General features: G+C 38.1%; 2 protein-coding genes and 1 long non-coding RNA gene across 4 annotated transcripts; 1 reads left to right on the top strand and 2 right to left on the bottom strand.

Moving 5' to 3' along the window:
• The first annotated feature begins 17 nt into the window (after window positions 1–17).
• Window positions 18–13,002, top strand: LOC113674479 (uncharacterized). Of its 2 annotated transcripts, none has more exons than XM_027190957.2 (11): window positions 18–545; window positions 1,273–1,512; window positions 2,208–2,456; window positions 3,012–3,056; window positions 3,651–3,704; window positions 4,515–4,562; window positions 8,002–8,292; window positions 8,864–9,211; window positions 9,740–9,903; window positions 10,762–10,858; window positions 11,934–13,002. In XM_027190957.2, the coding sequence occupies exons 1-11, from the start codon at window positions 470–472 to the stop codon at window positions 12,125–12,127; spliced, it is 1,806 nt and encodes a 601-aa protein (XP_027046758.2). In that variant the 5' UTR covers window positions 18–469; the 3' UTR covers window positions 12,128–13,002. The 2 variants fall into 2 exon arrangements, with proteins under 2 accessions (XP_027046758.2, XP_089060843.1); XM_089204717.1 differs by having other exon boundaries at window positions 39–545; window positions 8,002–8,364.
• LOC149046875 (uncharacterized) lies at window positions 3,770–7,239 on the bottom strand. Its single transcript, XR_016186078.1, has 3 exons — window positions 6,931–7,239; window positions 5,169–5,272; window positions 3,770–3,885 (listed from the first exon to the last, which is right to left on the bottom strand). It is a non-coding gene; the product is annotated as an uncharacterized LOC149046875 (long non-coding RNA).
• A 351-nt stretch (window positions 13,003–13,353) lies between the features above and the next one.
• Window positions 13,354–25,026, bottom strand: LOC113674477 (uncharacterized). Its single transcript, XM_027190955.2, has 10 exons — window positions 24,610–25,026; window positions 20,353–20,522; window positions 19,810–20,113; window positions 19,064–19,138; window positions 18,763–18,819; window positions 17,923–18,228; window positions 17,116–17,457; window positions 16,544–16,707; window positions 16,065–16,149; window positions 13,354–15,123 (listed from the first exon to the last, which is right to left on the bottom strand). Exons 1-10 carry the CDS (start codon window positions 24,728–24,730, stop codon window positions 14,921–14,923), a joined length of 1,827 nt encoding a protein of 608 aa, XP_027046756.2. The 5' UTR covers window positions 24,731–25,026; the 3' UTR covers window positions 13,354–14,920.
• Between the last annotated feature and the right edge of the window lie 1,575 nt (window positions 25,027–26,601).

The following is a 26,601-nucleotide window of genomic DNA, read 5'->3' on the forward strand; positions in this document are numbered from 1 at the left end:
GTCCCAAAACAAGGTTCAACCCTGGCTTCAAACAACCCGTATGGGCAGAGTCTACAATGGATTGTGTGCTGTTTGCCACGACACCTGGAAATTTTTAGCCCAAACTGGAATCCTCAACACCTCTTCCAGAAAAAAAAAAGAGATCCATCCGCGCTTCTTTATCTCTACCCTATTTCTCTCTCTCGCTTTGTTCTCCCAGGTCACATGTTAATTAGTTAACTTTCGCTATCATTTCGACAAAACTAAAGCGGAAGTGAGTAAAGGTACTTTCCCAGAAATATACCAGTATGATGGACGAGAAACCTACGCCAGTTGAGAAAATTCCGCTTCCAATCTCAGAACCTTGACGATTTTCTCGGCTCCACATAAGTTTTAGCTGACCTCTGAGAAACGTATCAGCATTTCGAAACTCAGCCAAACCACACATCGTTCAAAAACTTTGTTTTCTTAGGCTTCGACAAGGATTTACATGTTGCGGGATACAATGAGTTGTGATTTAGAAAGCCGTTTAAAGGACTTAGAGGCAGTTCTGAACAGTGATCAAGGTAGGCATTTGGGAGGTTCAACTCCGATTTTCAAATTCAACGCTCAGTTCATTAGCTACTTTGCATAACAAGAGAATGTGAGCTTCGGCCTTTCTTTAGGATTTGTAAACGAATGTCAAGAAGTGATTTGAATTGGTCGGGAGCGTTTATCAAGAGTAAGAGTGAAAGGAGAGCAAGGAACGCATAGATTACACAGTCAAAAACATATTACGGTACTAATAGAGAGCCATTCTCGATGAGCTGCTTAAAAATTTCGATGACGGAGTTGGCGAACCGAACATTGTTACTTTCACTACAGCAAATGAAAAGCTGTGGATATAAGGATACTTCCGTTCTCAGACCTGTCTCGCTGACATCATGCCTTATCCAGTAGAACTTCAGTTTTTGGTATTTAACTCTTTCTAATGTATCATTAGGGTTTGCTCTTCAACTAAATGCTTTTTAAAAAGAAAATTCCCGACATGTTCAGCATTGCAAGTTTTATTCAGCAAATCCTGGTAATAAATATACGTGTATGATGCTGAATTCATTACATACGATCGGTACAAGGGGCAAGAAAGCCAACATGTATAAATTCAGTATCTGAGACTGATGCAATTGCTGTGTAACATATGTGTATGCATGGAGGTAGTTATATGTGCTCGTGAAAAGGTACATGAAAAAGACTTCAAGTGATTCCAAAGTAAGTCATCATTGAATTCTCCTCAATGATTGCTATCCTATCTAGGAAATGTACCCGATGATTTTTTCACATTCAACCAACCACCATTACCTGATATTCGAGTTGAGTTGTTTGACCTAAAAGATGTCTATGACAAAGTTCAAACAAAGGTGCCAGGTATATCTGAACAACGCATAGCAAAAGGATGGGTTAATGGTGTTGCCTGGTCAGCTGGTCAAATAAATAGTATCACAGTACTAGTTCGACGCACTCCTGAGGCAGCAGCAAGAGTCAATGATACAGTAGGTTGGTAATATTACTGTATGGATAGTAAATTCCATTTATGAAATTCACAATGTATAACATAACATTATTTGACACTCAAGGATAATATATGAAAGCTGTCTACCATAATTCAGCAAAGGAGTGAATGAAAAAAGCCTTAGGCTACTAACTCATGCACTTAGTAAAGCAAAAGGTAAATCTATCGGTAGAAAAAAGTTGATTGAGAATTACTCTAGCAACCCTTAAAATAAAAAGATTTGGAAAGCTTTGAATTTGAGCCCAATTGGATTGATTCATCTCTAATTGGTAATAAACTTGTAGATTGTTTTCTCAGGCTTGTTAAGCGATAAGTACATTCATACTTACACAAGGAAGCAGTTACAACATCGGAAGTGCAAATTGTTTTAAAAGAAACAGGTCAAAACTATGCATCACATATGTAACTTGCTTATCATGTATTCAAAATAATCTCATACATAGACTTCCTAAATGCTAATTATCACCAGACCAGAAGGACAGATACGTGTATGACACAAACAGTGCATCTAGAATGTAATTTTGAAAACGTATCATTGAACATTTACCTTTCATTTTCCCATCCATTATATATTGCTTATCCAGGGTAAATAAACCCATAGAGAACAGAAACAGTGAAATATATACAAACATGCATAGTATACTTAATTTACAATCATAAATTGGTTTAATTTCAACAGGGTCTGTGGAGCTAAAAGTAACTTACAAAGAGTACGGAGCGCAGTCTGTAAATTTCTCTTTCAACCTAGACTCTGCTTACAAGAATTCAAATGGAGACCCTGTTTACAAGCTTGCTAAGGTTGAAACAAACACAAGAAATGTATGGCACCTTATCATCACTGTACAACTTATTGACGGCTCACAGATAAATTTTACCTCGAAAGAGTTTCGCATCAGAACAAAACCAAAAACACTCAGAGAACCTGAAGGTACTAATACAAAGTAAAAAAGTTATTATTTCCAATTAAAAGCAAGTGATATGATAAAGAGTCACAGCACTTGGATTCACACCTAAACGGTTGTGCTGATTCTAGAAAATATGACTTTTTTGTCTTGTCACAAGAGTAAAAAAATGAAGTACATGTACCTTACTCTACTTTGACTGATTTTATTTACACATTTTGTCATTTTATAGCCCTTTGCTAAAAATTTATAAATCAGTATAATAAAGCTATCTATACACATGCATAATAAAGCCATAACTAAGAAAAGAAAAAAAATTTGTCTACTATTAGGTAGTAAATCTTCAGAAGATGTTAACTGTTATAGAAATTTATGTTATTGTTCATCACAGGTTTGTATATAAATGAATGTTTGATTGTTTGTCTCCCAATGAAGAGTCAAGCATTCATGGTATTGATCACTATCAAATGCATATGGGAATACTTCAATTGATAGCTTAAATCTACATATTGAGGACATTAATTGTAACAATATTGTCTGTTTAGCAATTGTATTGAAGTTAAGTATATCTTCATTTTTAGATACAGATGTTCAGAAAGCAAACAAGAGGAAAAGATTTGAGCCAGGTACATTTAAGCCAATAAAAGCTAATATGGCATACATAATAATCAAGATAAATGTTTTTATTGGATGGATCACTCCAAAAAAGGTTAAAATTTTAGTTTGAATAACACCAACTTCTAGAATTTTTACTTGCAAAGTATTGTACTATGCCATCCATATCTTAAACATTTTATTCATCAACCAACTGGGTATTTAGACAACATGTAGCCAAGTTAACTTTTGGTTGCAAATGCTATTTACTTCACCAAACACAAATGTATGCAATAAAATTAAAAAATAGTTATGGCATATTCACCATCCAATATATACTCAACAGGAAAAGAAAAATTATACACTAAAATACAATCACAATATCTTTTGTAAATTTAACTTTATCCTATCCCCTCAAAACAAACCTCAACACACCATAAGTGCAAAAGCACCCAGCAAAAGGTCATCACACAAACTGCAGCTTTAGGGGGGCAGAAAATAGAGGAGGCAAAGAAAGGTCTAAGTACCTCCCCAGCCCCCCCCCCCTCCCCCCCCTCCTACAACAAACACAAGAAATTCTTGCATGCTTATGTTCTTTGTAGTTATTTTTTTTTTTACCCCTTCAGATCAATTTTTGGAAGGTTCAGCTGCAAATCCTTCTCCTGATTCACTATATTCAGGTACAGTGTAACAATGTGCCACTCCTAAATTATCTTAAAATGGACAGATTTGTAAGGGTTTGTATTAAGCATTAAGAGGATTTCAAAAATGGTTTTTTGTCCTGGGGTTAATGCACTAGATTTAAGATTTATTTGATCATAATTTGATTGCTAAGGCAATCCATCTGCTCCATATGACATTCTGAAAGAGAGCAAATTAAACTTGCATACACTTTATCATAACTGGATGATTTATATGGGTCTTTAGGTTAGCAAAAACATCCAAACAAAAAAGGTTAACCTGTCAATTAACTCCTTTTGCCTATGAGACTGTTATTGCCCTCCATATTCTCAAGGTGGCCACAAACTACGACCTGAACTATACACATATTTAACTGGACAACATATTCAAGGCCACCATACAATATTGCACACATAATAGAGCATCTACAGGTGTACAAAAGGGAAATTTATAGGACTTAGCAGCAACATTTGGATGACACACTCAATAGTTTCTCTATGTAAGTAAAAAGGGAATGGGCATGACTTGGATACTTTGAAACATAAAATGATATTTTTTCAACCAAGAGCCACACCAAAGTACTTTATGTAATTGAATTGACCATAGACAATGTATCTCTTTGTGGTCTTAGCAAAATCAAATGTTTCACTTCATAAATTCTATGTTGAGCTTCATTTTTCTTTGAAGAAACAATGGGTTCCACGTTAGATCTTGCTAAAGCCCAGGTAGAAGGTGTAAACCATGAATTAGACATGTATGGCAACTTGCATGATCAAGTTGTTCAATTATTTTACTGCTTAATTTACTAGGTGCTGACAGCTCCCCTGATAGATTGACGGTTCAAACTGACAAAAATAGTGAGTATCCTGCTATTAATTTCAATCAACTTGTATGGTTTCAACACTTGACGATAATGATCAGACCAACAGCAATTGACTTTGTGTACTGCCAGTCATTTTATGAAGTTGGTTAAGGTATAATTATATGATATCACACCAACTGCATAAAGAAATATATACCATTGAATAATCCTGATACAAATAACATAAATATAAAATTATCATTAGACTATCTTCATATGATAAGTTAACGCCCAATATTCAAAATAATAGCAATATTATAAAGGGTAAATAAATAACAGGGAAAATTGGAAAGAAATGGGTTACACTCCTTGCAAAGATTATAAAAGATTAATTTCAATGTCAAGGATGATGTGAAGGACAATAAAAATCTTTGCTCAACTGAAAGGGTTTCGTGACCTTCTTGCATCATTTAAGCTTACTACTATTACATATTAGAGTTGGTTGTAATCTTTTAACTGAGTTTTGCCCTATAAAGGAAGTGTTGACTCTGTTCTTAGACTTTTTTTTCAACCATCACTTTTTATTTCAATTTTTGGGTTTGCTTTCCTTGAGAGGCCTGGGATTGGGATTTTATAATACAAAATATTAAAAGTAACACACCTGTAAGCACAGCACTCAAAACGTCACCTTAGAAATAGCATTTCTGACTTCCACAGTTCATGATAGGCAATTGACACTGGCTGAATAGAAGGGATCAGTATATACTGAAATTTAAGAGAAAACATGATGGCACCAAGGGTTAGACACTATTCAGGACAGGAACAGACTGCTATCCAATAATTGTGATACCTTTGTTTTGTCTAGGGAGACAAAAAATAAGGTCAATTGTTCAAATAATAATGTAAGGTATTCAGGGGCTAAATCTATCAGCCACTTAAAAATATGTGAAATCAAGTTCTTATCAAGGTTGAAAATAAGAAAGGAAACAAACTATCATTGCCAGCCAGCAGTAGAGGATGGCTCTGGCATGTTCAAGTCTTTCATCAAAATGTCTGAAGATCAGCATATCACTTTCATTTCACTATAATCAACACTGCAGGCACACATAATATTGCCTAATTTTGAAATAAATAGATTTCTATCATGTTGCCTTGTGCCTGCCTTGTAATCAAGCACAAATGATATCAAAATGTGATAAGAACAAAAAAGTGGCAACCAAAGCAAAGTTGAGAATTTCACTGATGTTCTTATCACATTTTGATGTCCTCTGGGATCTATTACTGCACAGAACCAAAGCAACATAGAATCTTTTAGAATTTTTATTAATAAAAAAGCAAAGTGTTTTAAGTGGTGATGTTATCTATGTTTCCATCCTCTGCTGCTGGATTTTATAAAGTAAGAATTATCCAATCAAAATATGTGCGTGTGTTACTCAGCTCATCATATAACATTATTTGACAATACTCACTGAGCTTGAATAGAATAATATAGTTACCAATTTAGTGCAATTTCACTGGTAGTTGTTACACCAGATGTGTTTTGTTTCCAAATTGTGATAAGTTTTAAAAATTCAAGAAAAATTTGTCACCCTTTTTTCAAAGTCATTTCTTGGTATTTCAATCACCTACACCAGAATAGGGCAATTACAGGGTTAACACAGCAAGAATTGTGACTCAATCCTCAGCCATTCAAGAACATCTCTACAATATCCTATACAATGTGTGTATTCTGTATGCATTACCTCGAGTTTCTAACCCAGCCCCTATAAATCTTTAAGTCCTCTTTCCAACATAAGTTTTTAACTAATGTTAAGCTTACAGCGAAACCTAGTCAAAAAGAATTTTATGATAATCATTCAAAACAATTGCATGATCATTCAAAATATTATTTCTCATTTCAATAATTATTCTCTCTTGGGTTGAAGGACTAAAACATTTGATATAATTATCCCTCAGTTGTCTTAAGAGGAACAAATATTGTGAACTCTGTGCTATTTGTGAAACCAATGAATCTCGTGAATTTTACTGGTTTAATTCAAAGTCATGTCAAAATTTAGAAAGATACATTTAATAATTAGGATGACATGGTAGACTGGCGTTTCACATATTGGTTTGTCCAGCTTCACGCTTCTCAATTCGCCCTCAACTACGAAGACAATTACGGCCAGACTAAGCAGTTACAATTTCGTACTTGTATCAAATGTTTTTCAACTCTGTGTTGAACCATTCGCAATTTTTCGTATTTCATTATGCATGCATGGCAAAAACAATAGGTAGATTGTCTTTGAGACTGGAGTTTTAGTATAGTATATATGAGTTATATTTTATAAGGAAATCTTCCCCCTTCTGAAATAACAGGAAAGTGAGCTTGTATTGGCGAGCCGGGGAAACGTTTCCGTTCATACTTCGCCAAGATAACCTACCTTTGCAGCCAAATAGTCACTCCTTTGTTTCTCTTTGCGACGTGAACTCAACCTTGTGCGGTTCGACTATTGAGGTCATACCTAGCTAGGCCGGGGTCATGTTTTGAATATCTTTAGGACTGTATTTATCGACGGTCATCCCAGAGATATCATCTCCACACCAATTAACTTTGTTTTCACGTTTAAAAGAAAGAAAAATAGAAAAGAGGTGATATTTGTGGCTCTACTCATCGCAAACGTGCACTTCACACTTCATTACACGTCCTGTTGTGATGAGCTGCGCACAGTGTGATAATTGGCAGCCGTGTCAAGCTGCGACAGGGGTTGTCCAATGTTCCCGCGCTTTTGGCGCCGGTGATTGTATCGCAAGTATAGAAAGTGATAAAATCATAATGGACGTAATTGACCGGGTCAAAAGAAATGTTAACACTTATAGATCAGTAGACAGTCGACTCCCGTTAATGTGGATAGCCTTGGAGGGGGATCTGGTGTCCGTAATGGCGGGAGTTCGTAATACTGGGGTACGAGAGAAAAAAGATTGCTATGTATCTAAACATAAGAAATAATATGTAACTAAGAAAACATAAACTTTCTAACGTGGCGGGAAATTCTCACGTTTGCAACTAACTGAAGAATGGTCTCTTTATTTCCTTTATCGTAGTGTCGTTTTATATCATGTGAGTCAGGATTTTGGACGAAGTACTCGAGTGTCTGCTATAACGAGAGAGAAAACTAGTGGAATGTCGCACTGGGGGGCATGAAAGCGTCGTCATTTCCTCAATAGCGAGAATCCATAATTACGGGAGTTCTCTTCATTCATTCCTTTATGCGTTTCGCCAAGGACTGGCTCCTGTCCGCAATGGCAGGATGTTCGCAGGGCAGGGCGAGAGTCGACTGTACTGGCGCAATATTTCGTTTCAATATCGTACCAAACTAAAGTGCCATCTAAGCACTGTAACTGCAGAGTACAGTATTGTGCACAGCTCGACACACTAAATACTTTCAACCTTAAAGAAATGAAAAGTGTAGAGATCAGTTCGTGATCAAATTCTTTTATTCTATTTTGTATAGTTTTGACCGATTATCTGGAAGCACAGAGGGCTCGCATCAACGATTTAAGGGTCGCTAAGTGGACAACAGAAGGCGCAGACGTCGCCTATCATCTGAATCTTACAGAATCTTCAAAAAGACGGCCTGATCTGGAGGAAGGAGATGTGATTGCCTTTTTGACGAATCGTAACACTGGACAAACAGAAATAGAAAAACTGACACACGAGAATTCAGCACGAGCAGTCTTGGCAGGTGTCATCAGTCGATCCGCTTACATATACGCGCACGCACCACGCCACAGCAGTGAGAAGGGTAATGAAACAACTCGAGTTCATGGAATATTTCAACATAACTGCAAAATTACCGAGCATGTTCAGCGTATTGGTCAGAAAACGAATTTGAGGCTTTCGCGTAACCTACTCACTTTTCTAAATCACCAGCTATACCTTATGATTGTTATTTCGCCTTTTGATCTCGAAGTAGTGACTCTGTGACCTCAACCGATGGAAGAAACTTAAGATCTATCAAACTGAGACATCTTATTCGGTCAAACTCGTCTCATCTATTATAGGGTGGCGTAAAGAACATGATTTTTTTTTCTTGATTGAGCTTGGGACTGAAAATAAGGAAACACTACATCAATTGTAGACTCGTCTCCCTTCAGCTTTAAGGCCTAATGGAGCAAGTGAAGCCCCGGTTCTTGTAATTTCTTACAGCCCACTAAATCATAGTTTAACGTACAGGAGGTTTAAAGCCAGTATTCGGTATAAAAAAAATTATGAAACACCAGCTAGGACACTTATAATTTTCCAGTTCACGGAGAGTTATAGACGTCTTGAGAATTTGAGATGGTAAGATTACTCTGGATTGTTCATCCTTTCAGGCAGTACTGAGACGGTTTGCGTTATCGGCGTGGTAAAAGTTAAAGTCGTTGGCACTGTTCAGAATGGAGAGCGTATATATGTCGCACTGGATCATCCGGGTGTTGCCATTCCAGAGACGCAGATTCCGTTACGACCCATGGCCGACCGCCGTCCAGTATTGCTGGGTCAGGCGCTTGAGAGCAAATCGAGTTACTCTCAAGACAAAGTTCAGCTGGTGCAGTGCTTTGTGTCCATAGTGCTCGGTATTCAGTCGGGTCAGATTAATAACGCCATAGAGGACCTTCAGGAGAAGATGCAGCGCAAGTTTGAGGATGTTGTGGTAAAAGACAGATCAAAGTGGATCAGAGGTGACGTATCGTCTGTTACTGAGTATATCTGGGGCACTGAAGAAGGTGCACAGTTTCATTTGCGTCAAATGGTGGATTTATGGGAAGCTAAGGATTCTGGAGCTGCCCCCTTCTAACTTTACGTTTGAAATTGACGCCTGTCGGGTAGAGGCATCCTGCTCACTAATAATTTTTGGGGATACTTTGTTCACAGTGGCGTAACTCGGACCATCTGAACTACGAAATGGGGACTGAAGGTTCTAACCTACATCGTTGACGTCATCTTAGTCTGTTACAGACTGAGAATCGAGACGGCGAGGATGCTTGTAACAGTAGCAGTTAAAGGACCGGATGAGACGTTTCTTTCATACACAGTATCGTAAGAAATGTCAGAGTGATCTCACAAAACACCTGAGCTTCAAGTAAATGAGGCCAAAAATTGCAAAGATGAGGGCAGAATGATTAAGATAGCCTAGCTAAGTTATTGATTATTATCCATTTATTTTGTGTTTCTGAGCGGGCAAATTACCATTTCTTTTTCGTATTTAGGTCTGAAATGGAAGATTTTCATTTTCCTTGTCATTGTCGGACTGCTTTCTGGCTTGTTGTACGAGTTTCTTGCCCCAGGAACTTGGTTCCAGTATCAGTTGTGTAAACGAGGGTGCATCAAGGGTCATTCGGCTACCTTTAAATACACAACACATGATATACAAGTAAGTATCACACAGCCAGGAATTATATCCCTCGAATCCTAAGTCACGTACAGTCGAACCTGAAGCATCGTATTAAGTGATTAGTTGTCAAAGTCCCAAAATTCTTTCTCCATAAACGCTCCAATTTTCACCCTTTTCTGGGTTTCAACGGCCTGTTCGTACTGACTTCCAATTGTATTGGACGGTGAAACCACTGAAATTAAACTAAGAAAAGCTATCAAGTATGATTAATCCATGTTTTTATTTTGAAATCAGTGCGAGTAGTATTTTTGGGCGAGTCTTTGTACTTTTGGTGATAAATAATGGTAAAAACGGCGTTTTTATCATGTTTTGTAATACCCCTTTATTGCAAGAACCTGTATTAGGCGGTCAATCTGTATTGAGCGGCCACCACGTCATTCCCCGTCGGTAACCGCTTAGTACAGGTGCGACTGCATAACATGCTTAAAAGTCTTCTCAATTTAGTTATTTCGCTGTCTCAGATGATTTTGGTTCTCCATAAGAAAGTGAAGGGACAAAGAGGAGTATCAAAGCTTGGAATATTTCACCAAAACAAATCAACAATAAGATTACGAGCTTGAGAGATTTTATCGCGTGATACTTGATGCGGGTGACGCTTACATCAACTATCAAGCTTAGAAATCGATCACAGGTAAAAGCTGATCGTTTTCCTCTACATCCATTCGTTGTTAAAAACTTGACAACAATCTAGCTCGTTATTTAATTTTTTTCTTTAAAATCAACCACTGTTTGGCTACTTACTTGAATCACTATGTAGTGCATTAGGTTCCAGCATCAATGATAGAACACCATGCAATAACAATAATAACCAAACGTCCGTTTCATCTTTCTCTTCAGTATATCAAAGTATACGGGCTGGAATTCACGTGGGAGAAATTGAAGAAGAATAAAAAGCTGGATCTTGAAGGTTGCCAACCATTTAATGCTACAGCTGGTAAGAACTTATTGATCAGTTGTTCTTTAATTCCCTTAATATCTAGTATTTAGTTTCCTTTTTTAGCTTATTCATCTATGTAACGATTAAGTGGATCTTTGCATGGCAGTTGATTGGTCCGCCTCGACTAAGAAATTTGCAAAATCATCATCAACTTACCCTTACATTTTGTGCTGACATTAATAAAGTGTGAATGTGAGTAAGGAACTTGTCCTTGAAATTAAGAGATCCTCGCAGCTAAGAAACATATCTAAAATCATAATATATCTAAAATATAGAAATATATCTAAAATCATCATTTATTGCTTGGATGGTTTATTTGGACCCAACACATTGACCAGCTCCCAGTTGGCTTGTTAGCTCAGTTGGTAGAGCGTTGCACCGGTATCGCAGAGGTCAGAGGTTCAAATCCCGCCTGAATTTTTTTCAGGTCCTATTTTCAACCACTCGTTTCAGTAGTGTTCTTAGCTGCGAGGATCTCTTAATTTCATCTCTTCACCGCAGTGCAAATATATGAATTTCATATAGCTAAAATCATCATGAACTTGTCCTTCTTCAGTAGCAAGTAATCAACCATGGCCATCCAACACTAATCACGTGACAGTTTTCATTTACCAAAGAGATTTCCTTCCGTTATTGTCCTTAGGATTACACCAACCCATTGCCTTTGAATTCCTTTTTTTTCTGAACTTACTGTTGATTAATTAAAACATAATGGACACAAATCAAGCTACTTAGGGACCGGTTGTTATTTATCGCCGGAGAGCTCGAGAGGGAGGGGGGTCGGAGGATTTTGGTTGAGCCCCCATAGGGCTTTGTAATATTATTATGACTTCCTCTCCCTCACCCCCCATTGGCAGTTAAGGGCAGTCAATTTTCCATAGTCCCCCCATACCCTTTTAGCGAAGACGGATCCCCACTTCGTTCGTTCCACCTGAAAACCATGTGGTCACCCCCCCCCCCCCCCAAAGTCTTATTCATAAAGGCAGTCGGAATATTTTTCTTTCTGTGAAGTAATGTTCATTGATGAATTTTGACTGGAGTGCTAATTTTCTTTCTCCTTTTATTTCCCAAGGCTACCGTTATTACCTAAACTTGGATCGGTGTGCCTATGACGAACGGATCGTTTTGGATCACAAGCCACCGATACGCGGACCTACGGTTTTTGCAATCAATTCCAATTGCTCTGTAGTTTATTTCGTAAACAAGGACAAATGGCAACCGTACACTTCGGCAGAACACATTCAGCGTGTGCCACCTTGCGTCTAAACCGTGCTGCTCTTCCTTTTTTCATTTTAAATTTGGCAATAAATTGAAGTTTGATTTCAAGTTTAAAGTTAACTGTGGTCATTAGACCGATAGCAGTTAAAAAGATTGGCTCTAAGCACAACCAGGTTGTTATTATACCCAATTGCATTTCCATTTTCTTTCTTAGATTTCTCTAATTGAAAGTTACTTCGATAAGTAAGGCGAGTATTTTGGTAAGAAGCAGTAAATTGTGAGGTTTGTTACCTAGCGATGTAAAAAAAAAAGATTAAAAAACAGACGTTTATTTGGCTGTGTAACATTTAATGTGCTCTTGTTCCCAAAACGATCTGAAAAGAAGTTTTAAGTCGCAAGGGTAGTTATTTAAAGCTGTATTAGGGTAGTTATTTAAAGCTGTATTAGGGTAGTTATTTAAAGCTGTATTAGGGTAGTTATTTAAAGCTGTATTGACGTGGTGATTACTATGATACTGAAGTACACTAAAAACTTATATTCATACTTAGAACGAATGACACCTTACTTGACCACCACATCGATGAGTCCTTAACTATCGATATAATGGACCAGTCATCAGTTATCTTCTAGGGCTGGAGTTGGAGGATTTTGGTTGTTTCACTGAATTAAAATTACATGATTCCCCAATAGGATTTTGTAGTAATCTAATGATCCGTTCTCATTGGTAGTCAATTTTCTGTGGTCCTTCCTTTTAACTCTGTTACAGACGACTGAACCCCCTCTGCTCCCCCTGGGAAGCATGTGATCCCCCAGAATCCTCCAGACCCCCACCCCAGGCGATGACGAGTGAGTGGTCCTTAATGATATTTCAAATAATCGATGCCTGTTAACCAGTGAATTAAAAATTTTTATTTCTACTTTAAGCGATTGACGCCTCACTTGACTGCTACACTGATGAGTCCTTTTAAAACTGTCAATATGATTCGGCGTTTACTTTACTTTTTCAGTTTCTGCCAGGCAGGTTAAGATTTAGTGTTTTGTACTTTCAAACGAAAATCATTTTTCATATGTTTTAAAGATAGAAATCTATTAATTATGCTCAATTTGTAATGGATGGTAATGGCGGGAAATCGTCCTGTCTGATGTTCGTAACGCTGAACAGTGTCCTGGAAAAAGTGTGGTCAGGAGTGACACAGTCTACGTCATTCCATTCTAATCTCCACCTGAGCCCTTCCTTAAAATCAGGAGAAACGCAAAATGGCAGCAGTCAGACATTCTACAAGGAACCAGTCTTTATTTACCACCTGAGGATAGGAGCAGAGGATTTTAAATGGGGTCACCTTTTTTTATGCTCTTGATTCAAGAGGAAACTGGTATCCACCTTGGAACAACCAGGGTCCGCCTTGAAGTTCACAAATGTGACGAAGTGATAATCATGAAAATACTTTTGTTATTCAGAATAACAAAAGCTCTAATAAACCAAGATGTCAAGTGAAAATCAAATAGCAATATATATTTTTAACAAACTCAACGACGAGGTAAGTAGGACACAATATTATTCGATCGACGACGACGATGATTGTCTTGTCTTCAAACAAGATGATGAATATTAATCATGGGAATAACTCTTTACATTATGGTCGAATATCTCCAAAAACATTTACAATAAAATTCATGAAGGACCAGCCTTTCCCTTTGGCAGAAAAAAAGGAATTTCGAATAAGCCAGCGATTGTGTTGTCACCCAGATTACTAAACTACAACGAGGAAAACGTACTTTAATATGGTTGTAAAAAAACATCTGTAGATATATTTTTTGCAGCCCTTCTCCAGCTAGAGCCCTATCTACGAACCTAATCAGCTGTATATGAAGTATGGATAAAATGCCCAGCAACGGACATTACAAAGAGAGCAATTTTCAATCAAGTCTCGCTCTGTGAATGATCTAGGAAACTCTTACTACTCTCAGCCAATCACATATAAAACTAAAATACTCGTCAATTGTCAGTTCTGTTTCCTGCACGAAAAGCGTTTCACATGTTTTTTTGTAAGTTCTCATCAACTCCTAATGGTATTTTCCGTTTTTAATCGAAATACGTACTCTGCAGTGTTACAACGGGCCTCCCAATACCTCAGGTTGGCCTTACAATGTTTTTTTTTTGTCTTGCTCTGTATATCATTCTCCTTATGAGATTTTCGTTTTTAAGATGCCAAGACATATTTAAAGAGGTTTCTACGATGTAGGTCTTTATAACATTTGGCACTCAGAATCAAATATCTTTACAGGTGATGCACAATTGGAAAATTCAGGGGAAAAGTTTACTTCATCTTCCTTAATGTAATATTAATTTGATAATGATGGCAATCATAACAATGATAGTAATATTAATAGTAAAAGATTGTCTAACTAAATTAACATTACAAAAAGACTATCTGAGACCATCTAACTGTAAAGAAAAAACTGAGCATCTGGGCAAAATCAAATATAAAGTTTTCAACAAGCATACATGGACCAGCCATATAGTTTGTACTACGCGGTTCTCTCGTCTCCGCAAATGCTATCTAACACTTAAATTATTGAGCTGAAGGATCGTCAAGAAAATCTTTCCGGTCTATGTTGTTCTGTTCTTTTATCTGTATAAATATATTTGTTTTTCTAACAAAGCCTCTTTTGCAAACACCGGGAGTCTTCTTGACCTCCACATCTATAGCGGAATTCAGCCCCCATCCGAGAGAATTTAACTTCCGTTTAAGCCCAAACTCCCATCTAGTAGAAAATATTCTCTAGGATAATGTACACCTGGAGATTCCTGTTAGTCCTACACCTGGAGTTTCCTGCCAGTTACTTGGGATGTGCAGAACACACGATATCCCTGCCCGATTCATACGGGACCCATCTCTCCGAGTGATAATATACAGTGGTACAGTTGTGATCCACTGCTACTACTTCTGCACCCCGGACCATTTCTTTGTTGTCCAAATGCGACCGAACATGTCGGATTCCGCCATACGCACATCTGTCCAGATTCAGATAATAATGTGCGTCTGAAAAAGAGAGAAAACGAGCTCATTAAAGAAGTAAGGCATGATTATTGAGTACATGTGCATCTAATAACTTAACTCCAAAGGTTTTCGGTTAGTCATTTAAAATCCGTGTCGAGCTACTCCGACCTTAACCAAGCTGGTTCCGTTGCGAGATTTATCACAGTAATTTTCTATATAATTTACTTCACTTTCCTTGGTTTACTTAAAATTTATGAAACTGGTTATTATTTATCGCCTGTGGGGGTGGGGAGGGGCAATAATTTTGGTCGTGTCACAGTAATGCATAAGGCTCTATAGTATTCTAAGGATCCCTCCCTATTGACCGTCAGTTTTATATAGTCCTCCTTTAACTCCTTAGCCTCTAAGAGTGACTAGCATCTAATTTCTCCCAACTATGCCATCCCTGAATCAAACATGAAAGTTATAAGAATAGAGGAGATGATCACCAACTAAAGAAGCTTTTGACTGTTACACAAATTCTCCTTGTCAGCCTCTTTGCAAATGTATGGAGAACAGTATGGAGAATATGCATACTGATGTTAGGGGGTAAAGGGTTAATGATCTGTTAGCGACGACCGATCCCCCTCCGTTACCCCTTAAAATCATAAGAATCAAAGGCTCCGGAGTCCCCCTCCCCCCCTCTCTCATCCCACCTTAGGTGATGATAAATAATGACTCTTCCCTTAGTTTACACAGTAAATCATATAGCAGTGCACCATTGTGTAATCTAGTGGCACACTTTTCGTAAGGGGCTTGTGTGATCATCCGCTTGTTCCTCTACAATGCGTATCTAGAGTCATAGGAACACCCCATGTCGCGAATAGAAATATCACGCGGAAAAGTCAAAATTTAGCCAGGGCTAGAAAAAAAGTTCTATAGTAATTTTGTTAACAAAAGACGTATCGTGTAGAGGTCGATATCCTTAATGATCCTTTCTTTACCTGTGTAGTTTATTCTGCCAATATCCAAACCCAGTTTTTTCTTCAACTTGTCGAAATCAAACTCAATACAATGCACACGAGGAATCTATTTAAAGTAAAAGGAGACACAATCAATGAATCTTACGTGGAAGAAAAAACGTTGAACGGCATAGGATCACACGTGAGACGCAACTTCAAAGCAATTTTTTTTCTTTTAACAAAAGCTTCTCCCGGTAGTTTGGGGGACAGAAAAAAAAAACACTTTTTTTAAGTCAAACAAAGAAAAAAACGACGATTTTTGTTAATCCATCGATCAAATCCTCGGTGCTATCTCTTAGCCATAGAAAATATTTTATTAAGAAGGCAAATTCCGTCGAGAAACCCCGTATTTTTTCGTGGTTTGTTTTTGCGTAACTGTAGTTTTATAATGCGGATCAATTCCAAACCAAACTGAGTACAGTTAGCTCTGTATTTTAAAAGTAAAGAAGGGGAGGCAATACCTGAAAGTCTGTAGTAGTAAATGTGAACCACAGTTCACTATCTTCGATGGAGCCCTGGCGACACCTGTAATAACGAAGGGCGGAGCCTGGGACGAACAACTGGTACAACAAAATTCCTAATAACACAGCTAGAATGAAGCCTGCGAACAACCAGCGGCCAACCCCTATGAAAACGTACAAGTATGTATTAAAGAATGAAACAGCAAAAGGTGATTACTAAAGAAAATTTGACTTCGGATTCTTTGCTCTTATAATGATAATATAGCCGCGATAGTTATTTTGAATAGATTATGTTCCCCTTTAATTAAGTCCCACATTTACCTAACCCAGCGAACAGGCGCAAATCTTTTAGCTTCTCCGGCGAGAGGACGCTCTGCGCGAACGCGAACGTCGTGTCACGTACATGATGAGGAGCGTGAAGGGCGTGTCACGTGCCAGAGGAGGTACTTGAAGGTTAAGTCACGAGAGGAGGTACACTTCACGCTCGCCCCAAATAACATACTGGAAGACCTCGTGTGTGATTGAAAACATCAAATTACCAAAACAACTTTAAAGAAAGGCGACATAAATACCTGAAATACATTTTTTCTTGATCTTATTCACTTCTATTTTGACATCCTCTCTGACGTGCTTCCGCAAGTCGTCGCTTTTAACTTCGGCCATATGACTGGATGTAATACTCAGGAGAACTGAAACAAACGACTGTACTAATTTAACTTCGTGTTCTTTGGCGTCCCGTCTTTCTAGTGTTTGGCCGAGCAGAAAGGCATCACTGGCCACGCGACCGTTCAAGCGACTCTGAGGTATGGCCACTCCTGAGTGTTCCAATGAAGCAAAGATTCGCTCGCCGTTTTTCACTGGACCCAGTACTTTGACGTTCACCATGCCAATCACACACACGAGATCGTCTAAACCTGACACAGAACAGCCAGCTGTTAGTTCAAATAAGGGAATACTCATTTAGAATTGTTGAAAAAATCATTTATAAACATGACCCAGCATTTGTCCTCATGAATCTCTCATGAACGAGACGTCTAGACAAATCAAAGTAAGATCTCTATTTAGGAAACAACCTCGAGATTAAAATAAATAAAATCCAGCATTTATCCTCATGAATCTTTCGGTAGAACTTTGGAAAATTCACAGTAAGATCTCTATTCAGGGAACAACCTCGTGACTAGAAAAAGAGTCCCCCGATAGGATGTCCCTTTGATAAAAGAAACATTCTCTGATTACGAGAGTATTTTTTAGTAGTAACCAAAGTTTGCATACTTTATATTGAGGTGTTCCGATGTAAAGAAAAGGGGGAAAAGACTGCCAAATACGAGAGGAAGAGGCTGAAATGCCAAAATAGACTGATAACCTTCTCTTACTGTTACCTTTTTCTTCGCCATCCGCTGGCGTCTTGGCCTCTAAATACGCAGATCTACTGATCACTCCCGCCATCTTGGCTTTAAACGCATTAATTTGGGTAAGTTTCTCTATGTGGGTCTTTCCATCAGGACCTTCAAAGAACCCGACGATATCACCCTCTTCGAGAGGAAGGTCGAGTTCAGCTTTGTTCAGTTTGAAGTGATAAGCAATGTCTCCTCTCTGTGTAACAATAGGCTTCTTAACTCGCAGTTCATTGATGATGGCAGATTGAGCGTCGAGTCGGTTTGTAATTATCTCTGCAGCGCTGATATCTGAAAGTAAGGGAGCTATTCATTAACCGAATTACTAAGTTAAATTACAGAGAGTAAAATGAACCGTTCAAATCGTCTAAGCGCGCTGATGCTCCCCAGTCGCTGCCTCGGTCATAGTTCTTTCTAAGGGGGAGGGGGGCTGGCGGAATGGTAACTAAACCTATAATAGTAACACCTATCAACAATAATTAGATGAGAATGGAACTGATACCTAAAACTATCAAGACCAAGATCAAGGTTTGTGTTTTCTGCAGGGCAAAGGGTCGAGGCCGTTAACAGATGTCAAGTCCCTGATGATTCTTACTCTACTGCAAAAATCGAATTGATAATTGTACAGAAAGACTATCCTCTGTGGATATAACACGACTGGAACAGTGCAGGCAAGAGTAAAGTGGGCGTTCGCACCCGAAATAATATTCCTGTCAACCAATCAGAACTGAGATCAAGACACAAATATTCATTAAAAAAAAAAACTCTCGTTAGCTCTGAAACGCTATGACTATGCCAAAAGAGGATTGAGTGATCTGTACTTACTTTCACTGTTCATGCCACTGCTCCAACTTCCATTAGGACTGGTATCCAATTCCAACACTACAAGAAGAAAGAAAGAAATGAGCTGACAATACACAAAATACGACTGCTTTTGTCAGCGGTTACACGCCAGGCAAAACAGATTCCCCGGCCACAACACTCACCGTGATAATAGATAGATTTAGAACCACGCTTGCCGCAAATCCGAACGGCAAACATTAGCCTCTGATTTCTACTATTGAGCCGTTATCTATTTCACTCCGTTTTCCTCAAATAACACCATAATTAAACGCGCATAACTTACATTTTCGCTTTTTTCTATTAGTTTCCGGACTTGGTGTTCCACAATATCCGTTATCCACGCTCACTGAATCCTCATCTGTGAAATGCGGCAGACAAAAAAGGGACTCAGTTCATCGCCTTAATTTATGTATTACCACAAGAGACACTCCTCGGGTTCAATTTGGCGATTGTGAAAATTCTAGTTACCATATTTATCTTTTTAACAATCATTGGTGAAAGCATCTTCATACACCAAATAAAGGGAGGGAAGAGAACTTGGAGGAGAGGTTGAAGACGTCGAGAGGGGTCTTGACAACCTTACTTAACCAATTGTCTAAGAAAATTTCGGTGATGTGATTGAAAATTCTTTGTTTTAGGAGAGTTTAGAAGCAATAAAATTCATCTACAGGGTCATAACAGTGGAAACACAGCACCCTTACGGTCAGTGCACTGGACTCCGGGTCGAAAAATTTTGTGTTCTTGGACAAACCACTTCACTTTCACAGTGCCACTTTCCGCCCAAGAGTAAAGAATGAGTATCAACGAAATGTCAGGGAAGCCTGATGAAAACCTTGTGATGGATTGGCATCCCATCCAGGGAAAAGAAGTAATACTCCTAGTCATTTCATGCTAAGGTAACCGGGAAAAGCTTTGGCTGGGTTGACCAATTGGCTTCAATGAGTACTGACTCAACCTTTTATCTACGGGGGCACGACTACAAGTACTGTGGATTTTTATGCCATATGAATTATTCCCTGTTCATTTTACCTGGTTCCTGTTTCGTGACTTTTTTGCTTTGCACTTGAAAGTTTTTACTAATGAATTCCTTCGTCGTTCCATCTGCAAAATGCAGTACGACAACCACATGGAAGATGTTTCTCTCCTCTCCTTTAACGCGTGAAAGTTCATATACTTTAATGCCATTGTTAGAATAAACTGAGTCGAGGTTGACGGCAAAATTCGCCACGAACAAATCCCTTTTACTGTACACCAAGTCCAAAGACACTCGTCCGTTCGTGTCCTGAAGAATTCTGGCGGCCTCTGGACATCTTTCCACGTATGCGCGCACATCCTAAGAGGAACGAGACAAAACGACATCAATAGACAGAAGCGACGTACATGGTCGACTCCCGAAAACACACCCTCGCTAACACGAACCAAAATTGAGTTCCCTTACACCCAACGACTTCTCCATTCATTTGAGGCTAAAAGGAAGCGAAGCCCGATCTAAAGTGAATACCGAGAAAAATTTTAACATTCCTTCAAATCTGTCTTTATTTAAGATAGAAGCACATTAATAAGTTTCATTACCTGAATTGGTTTTTGCGAAGTTGCCATGAGGTGTACCTCTGCGTCCAAGAGCCTTTGTTCTGAGTTTGCATTTCTTCGCATCTGCCCTTTCTCGTAGACATCTTTCAAATCCAGAATGGTCACATTGGACTTTGTATCTTCCGTATAGCTCAGGTCGAATGAAGAAAACACTGAAAAAAGTAAAAATTAACTTTAAAAAACTTATTCAAAGTGAATTGCCACTCGCGTAGAGCAAGCATTAACATTTAACTCCCCTGAGTGACCAAAATATAGATTTCTCCTTGCAATATTAATACAATAACAAGCCGTTAAATGACGAGGATAAAGAAAAATCATCAATTAGGGGATTGTTAGTTGATCCAATTCCAAATTCTTTAAACTCACATCATAAGACTTGTATGGCAGACAGTAAAGAGAATAACTGTATTGAGATCTTCGGAGTAAAAGGGTTAAAAGCTAATTTCCCGGTTACTCAACCGAGAAAGAATAAAAAGTTCATTCACGCAATAGAATTTGCACTGACACTGCGTGAAGTCGAAATATAAAATAAAAACGTAACTACATTTTTTAGAGTCAGAATTGATGGTTGTGAACAAAGCATAAAGTTTTTCCCGTTTTGCTTTTTGGAAACAAAAGGCAATCGTTTTTACTGAGTAACATAAATACACCTAATCGATGGTTTAATATGATGTACATGTGTTTTTTTTGCGATGCCTTAATTGAATTATATGTTAACCCATCCAGTAAAGGCTCCATTGCTCCATTATTAAGCTATTTGTTAGTTTTTCAATTACATCTCACGGCATAAGAGCAATTTTAACCCTTTAACCCTTAAGAGTGACTAGCATCTAGTTTCCCCTCACAATATCACCATGGAATCACATTAGTGTCATCAGTGAGAATAAAGGAAATGATAACCAACCAAAGAAACTCTTGATTGTTAGACAAATTCTCCTTGTCAGGACCTTAGTAAATGTACAGAGACCAGTATGGAGAATATTCATACTGATGTCAGGGTCCAAAGTGTCGAAAGCAATCCTGAATTACCTTGGTTACGCTGTACTTTGCTACGTGATTTGTCCGATTTGATTTGCTACTTTCTCTACCAATCATATTCAAAACTAAAACCAATCGCAAACTGCTCACTCGCGTTTTCCCGCGCTTTAACCAGTTTGCCTATTTTTACCTCGAGCTCTCTTTGGCTCCTCGTTATAATTTCCTTGCTATGATTGGCTATTGTCATAGCTTTGGCTTTGGTTTTACGAAAACTACTCTATCTTAGTATATCACGCACGAGGTGTGTGATTCAAATTAATCACGCCTCTTTTTTCCTTTTTTCATAGAAATAAATGAACATCTTTACCACGCGAACTGCGAACGTGATGGTGTGGTGGAAGGCCTATTGATTTGGAGTCAAGGTCAACAGTCCCCGCAAGGTATACATGAAAACAAGAACGAATCTGCTAAGCCACTGTTAATTTTTTTTTCCTCTCTAAATTTTTTTTAACCCCTTTGCTAATCGAGCCCTGTAATTGACGTCATGGTTGAAAGATCTGCGTAGGAGATCTAGATTATATCTCTCATTTGATTATTCATTTTTTTTATCCTAACTAGCTTTCTCAGAGACATTGAATATCATTGCTTTGGTCAACATTCTGGATCACATAACGTAGTGTAAGTTGTAACCTTTTTAGGAACGTTAACACTTTTCGATTACTAATATTTCAAGGTCACTAAACTGAAAGTAAAGTTCAATACTCTTCAAGCCTCAATTTATCATCTTGTCTGAAAACCTATGCAATAGGTTTCGACTCAAAAAAGGTTTAAAAAAGGTTCAATTTGCTAAAATACTTTTTAATTTTCTGCGAAATATAATTACCCTTTTTTCTTGCGAATCGTAATTGCACTAAGGGACCAGTCGTTACATTTATGATCTGGGAGGCTAGAGGGATTTCTTTTGGGGGATCAGTCGAAAATTGACTGCCAATGAGGGGGGGGGGGGGGAACCAGGTAAGTATTTTGGAATCAAAACGAAAATCCTCCGTTCCCCCCCCCCCTACCAAAAAGAATAACAAAGACCTGCCCAAAATATTTGTCATAAGAGATTTAGATTAAGAGAAGATTTATATCTCGTGGGCCCGGCACGTTTTTCTGATACCATCATTATCTTCCGGCCATAAAACGTGATACAGACCGCTACTTTCCACCTCCCTCGCCACATGTCCAAGCAGCCAAGATGCAAGAGTAAAAATGACAGGGATAACGCTTAATAAACAAAAACCGGCGCACGTGCATCACAACTTTTGGTACTTTCTCGCCGGTTTTATGACTTACGTGGCATTTGAAAGAACTTTGACATACGAAAACTAATGGCTCAAACGTACCTTGTGCTTTTGACGCGAAAAAAAATTGCACCGAAATGCGATGTACTAGGCCAATTGCGTTGTTCGTGATAAGTTTCAAAGAGCGCCGATGTACTCGGTAATAGATGAAGGTTCATATACAGCTTTTCATCAACAACATAAAGATGAAATTGGTTCAATTAACTAACTAATGATTTCTGTTTAGAATATATCAGTGGATGCAGGAGGATGTCATCAGGCACCTTAAAACGTGACTCGTGCCACAGTTCTTTTATCCATGAGCACTTAACAGTTGAAAACAAAAATTCAAGCACGTATTTACGGTCAAAGACCTTTAGATATGGCAGAGAGTCGGTGATTGCGCACACGTACATCACATCCCGCTTAACCATTAAAAAAGAGGTGTTTGACCATAAAAAAAGATGCAAAGGTGTAAAGATTTAAGTGAGGATGATAAACAAAATCGCCTAGATTTGCGTGACAGAGTTCATGCATAGATGAAGTGAAAACGTGACAAGAATGCTAATGACCTCACATGGCACAATCGCACACCAATTACACGAAACATGATTATTCGAGTTTGGCCACTGAAAAGGAGGGAAATGTTCAGATGAAATCCGGTTACGCCTGCTATTCAGGCATGAATTGACAAACAAGCTTCTACTGATAATTTTAAGAGTTATGAAGCCAACGCCATGGGGGAAGTCAGTGGAACGTGACCTAGCTACATAAAGTTGCTAATTCAAAACTTTTCTGACACGTAAAAAGCCTCTTATTACACCAAGTGCAATTTTAAACTTATTTAATGCACTCTTAAACACAACACACTCTTCGTTTCATTATTTCAGCGACATAAGCTAGTTAAGTCTGTTAAATCTGAGAAGAAGCAAAAAACTTTAATTTACAGATAACGCACTGTCGGAAATGACGTCAAATTAAGAAATCGCAATATATTAAAATAAAACAAAAACTGTTGACTATTTGTTGCCTTTAACCTAAATGTGGCCTCGTCGCAGTTCAACACTCCTAACAGCATTGTAATCAAGTGAATGATAAGATCAGTGAGCTGTGCTAAAGGGGAAAGGTTTTTTGTAGTGTCCGATATTCATTTCCTCGCACAACTTTCGCTTGTTGAGTGATATCCTTTGTAAATAAAGTAAGGCCTTTTAATTCGTTCATTTATTAATCCTAGAGAAAAGCTTAACCAGAACAATGATGTACAACCTCGAATCACAAAAACGTGCGCAACCATGCAAATTACAACCTTGATGGCTGGCCAAGGTCAGCACAAAATATAACGATCAAGAGTAAATATATCGACGGTACATTGTATATTGCTAGACGAGCCACTGTGAGCTAAAAATTAAATCAAAGAAAACAATTTGCATAAAAGCCAGGGTTGTTATCACCTGTCAGAGGCTAAAAATCTGACAAAGGGAGGCTGCGCGTGCAAACAAAACTGCATTTTATTCTTGAGTTACAAGAGTTGTAGAGGGAGTGATAAAACATGATAAAGGTGAAATATCTCGTTGGAGTATTTTGTGAAAAAATATAGGCGGGTGTGAGGTCAGTTACTCAGAACATAAAGTCAATTATTTTTGGGAGTACATGACTGTCAATTATTGGCAGAGATAACTTAGATATGAATACAACATTTGAAACCTCATAAAACGTATTGAACTTTAAGAAAAAACGATAAAAGAACAGTATATCATTTCACCATTTTCCCTAATAAATCATGATTACATTACGCATGTAGTGCGCGATAGGGCATTGGGGTAGCAATTAAAAAACCTAATGACTCAAGCGCTGAATGACTTAAACATAATTTGAAGACCTATCCTTTGTGTGTTCATTTCATACCACAAGTATCCTACCTGAGTATATAGCTTACCTGGATCAGAACTCTGAAGAAAAGCTGGGTTGAAATACAAGCTGGTATCTTCCAGAATGTCATCCAAAGTAATCGGCTGTCCGTTGATATTAAGTACTTCGTTATTGCAAGGGTTGCTCATTTCCAAACTTATGTTGCTCTCCAGTTTGAGAAGTTTGAAGAAACGCTGGAATCAGTAATATATGTAAGATAAAAGAGCAGGATTCGAAGAGACAGGCACAAGCTTGCAGCTCGAAATACGATCGCCAAGAGAGTCCTCGATGTCTGAAATCCACGCGCAAGTTATTTCACAATAATCCGTCCGTGAGATGCACTAAAATGTCATAAAGTCGACCCAGATGGTAGATGAACTCTTGAACAAAGTCTACTCAGTACAGTCAGTAGTTCTCTGTGTTCGCGAATGACTCAACTGAAAACAGGAAGTTTTCACGAGCTGCAGACTTTTTATCTGTCAAAATGGAAATCAACTAAAAATTCCTTACATCATGTGTGGACTAAAACGATTTGTCCAATCAACCGTGAAACTTCCGGTGGCAGCACGCGGAAATTTATATACAGTTGCGATGTTTTCAGGCTTCAACCAGTCCAAGCTTCTCGATTTTTCGTTTTTATCCAAGAGAGAGAAATTTATATTACGAACCCAGTAAATTTACAGTTGAAAATCACCGTCGTAGGACATGAAAAATATACATAGCAACTGTTGAACAAACTTAACGTGACGCAAATATGCCATATAAGGATAGAAGAGGAAATAATTTGAGTGTAATCGCATTGCATTTCAACATCACCTGACTTCATAAACTACTACAGACACTCTTAGAAATATTCTTAAGTATTGGTTCTGTGCCAAATAGGGAGGAACCTGTGCCTCCAGGCTGCGCGCTTTAATCGTAACGTAACACAAAGGTGAAACGAATTCACTATGGAAATTCTGGACCATGACATAATGGATTAAATCAAATATCCCGGATGAGGTAAGTACAGCGCACTGGATCAGATAACGTGGCCCGGTGCGTGAATAATAACCAGCACGATAAAATGCGCCGTATCGCGTCGCTTGAAGAAGTCAATCTACGTCATAACATTGACGGCAACATAAAAAAAATAACAAAGGTACTTTCTGATAAGGGAGGGCTTATTGCTGACTAGACAAATTTTATTTTAATGTTCTTTCTCGTCCTGCTGGCTGTACAAATATTCTAGTTGCATGTGACCCATTAATCTTCTGGGCTTCCTTTTACGCGAGCTTTGGTTGTAATAAAAAACATAATAGACAATGACTTGAGGCTGCCAAGATCCCTAAAGACTGATATTTATAATTGGTGCTTTGTGTCTGCGATATTTCACGTCTGTTCCATCTACACAAGACGTTCAAAAAAAGAAAATAATTCTGGTTGATGCTCAGATGCTTCTCGCAAATGGCATAATTAATCCTAAAAACTCTCGTAAGTTCTCCATAATTCATCAGCTACTTGAACATCTTAAATCTTTAGTTCCATCTAACAAACAGATGTTAAACTTTGATTGATTCCGTCCGCTTAACAGAATGTTACCGAAGGAAACTTCGGTCATTCAACAATTTCAAAGTCAAGGGTCATTTAGTCTGGAAAGTTCACTTGAATACTCTCGAATAGTATCGTGTAACGTATCCCTTTGTGGTAAATAATTTAAGATTCAATAAGGACTTAATCACGCAAACTAAATAGTATATCCTGAATAAGTTCTCCGAAAACTCACGGTATGGGATATTGGAATTTTATACATCAAAATAAGGATGGAAAACATTCCAGTATCGACAGTATATTTAAACTATTTAAAGGTTGTTCACAATACACGTGGAAATCGTTTCAGCCTGTGGTCTTTACAAGAGATGTTTTGACTCGAAGAGTGTCAAAACGGTACTTTTCAAAGAAAATTCTGAGAAAATCCTATCGTTAAAGCATCCCGATAACTTTAAGTCGGAGCGAAGATGATGAAAAAGCAAACGTGGTT

This window comes from Pocillopora damicornis, chromosome 4 (assembly GCF_964200805.1).
Source record: "Pocillopora damicornis chromosome 4, jaPocDami1.2, whole genome shotgun sequence".
Taxonomy (NCBI): Eukaryota; Metazoa; Cnidaria; class Anthozoa; order Scleractinia; family Pocilloporidae; genus Pocillopora; species Pocillopora damicornis.

Coding starts and splice junctions, on each gene's coding strand:
- LOC113674479 (XM_089204717.1), top strand. CDS start 470: ATGTTGCGGGATACAATGAGTTGTGATTTAGAAAGCCGTTTAAAGGAC. Junction 2,457..3,011: donor AACACTCAGAGAACCTGAAG/GTACTAATACAA, acceptor CTTCATTTTTAG/ATACAGATGTTCAGAAAGCA. Junction 9,212..9,739: donor CAGATCAAAGTGGATCAGAG/GTGACGTATCGT, acceptor TTTCGTATTTAG/GTCTGAAATGGAAGATTTTC.
- LOC113674477 (XM_027190955.2), bottom strand. CDS start 24,730: ATGAGCAACCCTTGCAATAACGAAGTACTTAATATCAACGGACAGCCG. Junction 18,820..19,063: donor TAATAGAAAAAAGCGAAAAT/GTAAGTTATGCG, acceptor TTCTTCTTGTAG/TGTTGGAATTGGATACCAGT. Junction 15,124..16,064: donor TGGCAGAATAAACTACACAG/GTAAAGAAAGGA, acceptor TCTCTTTTTCAG/ACGCACATTATTATCTGAAT.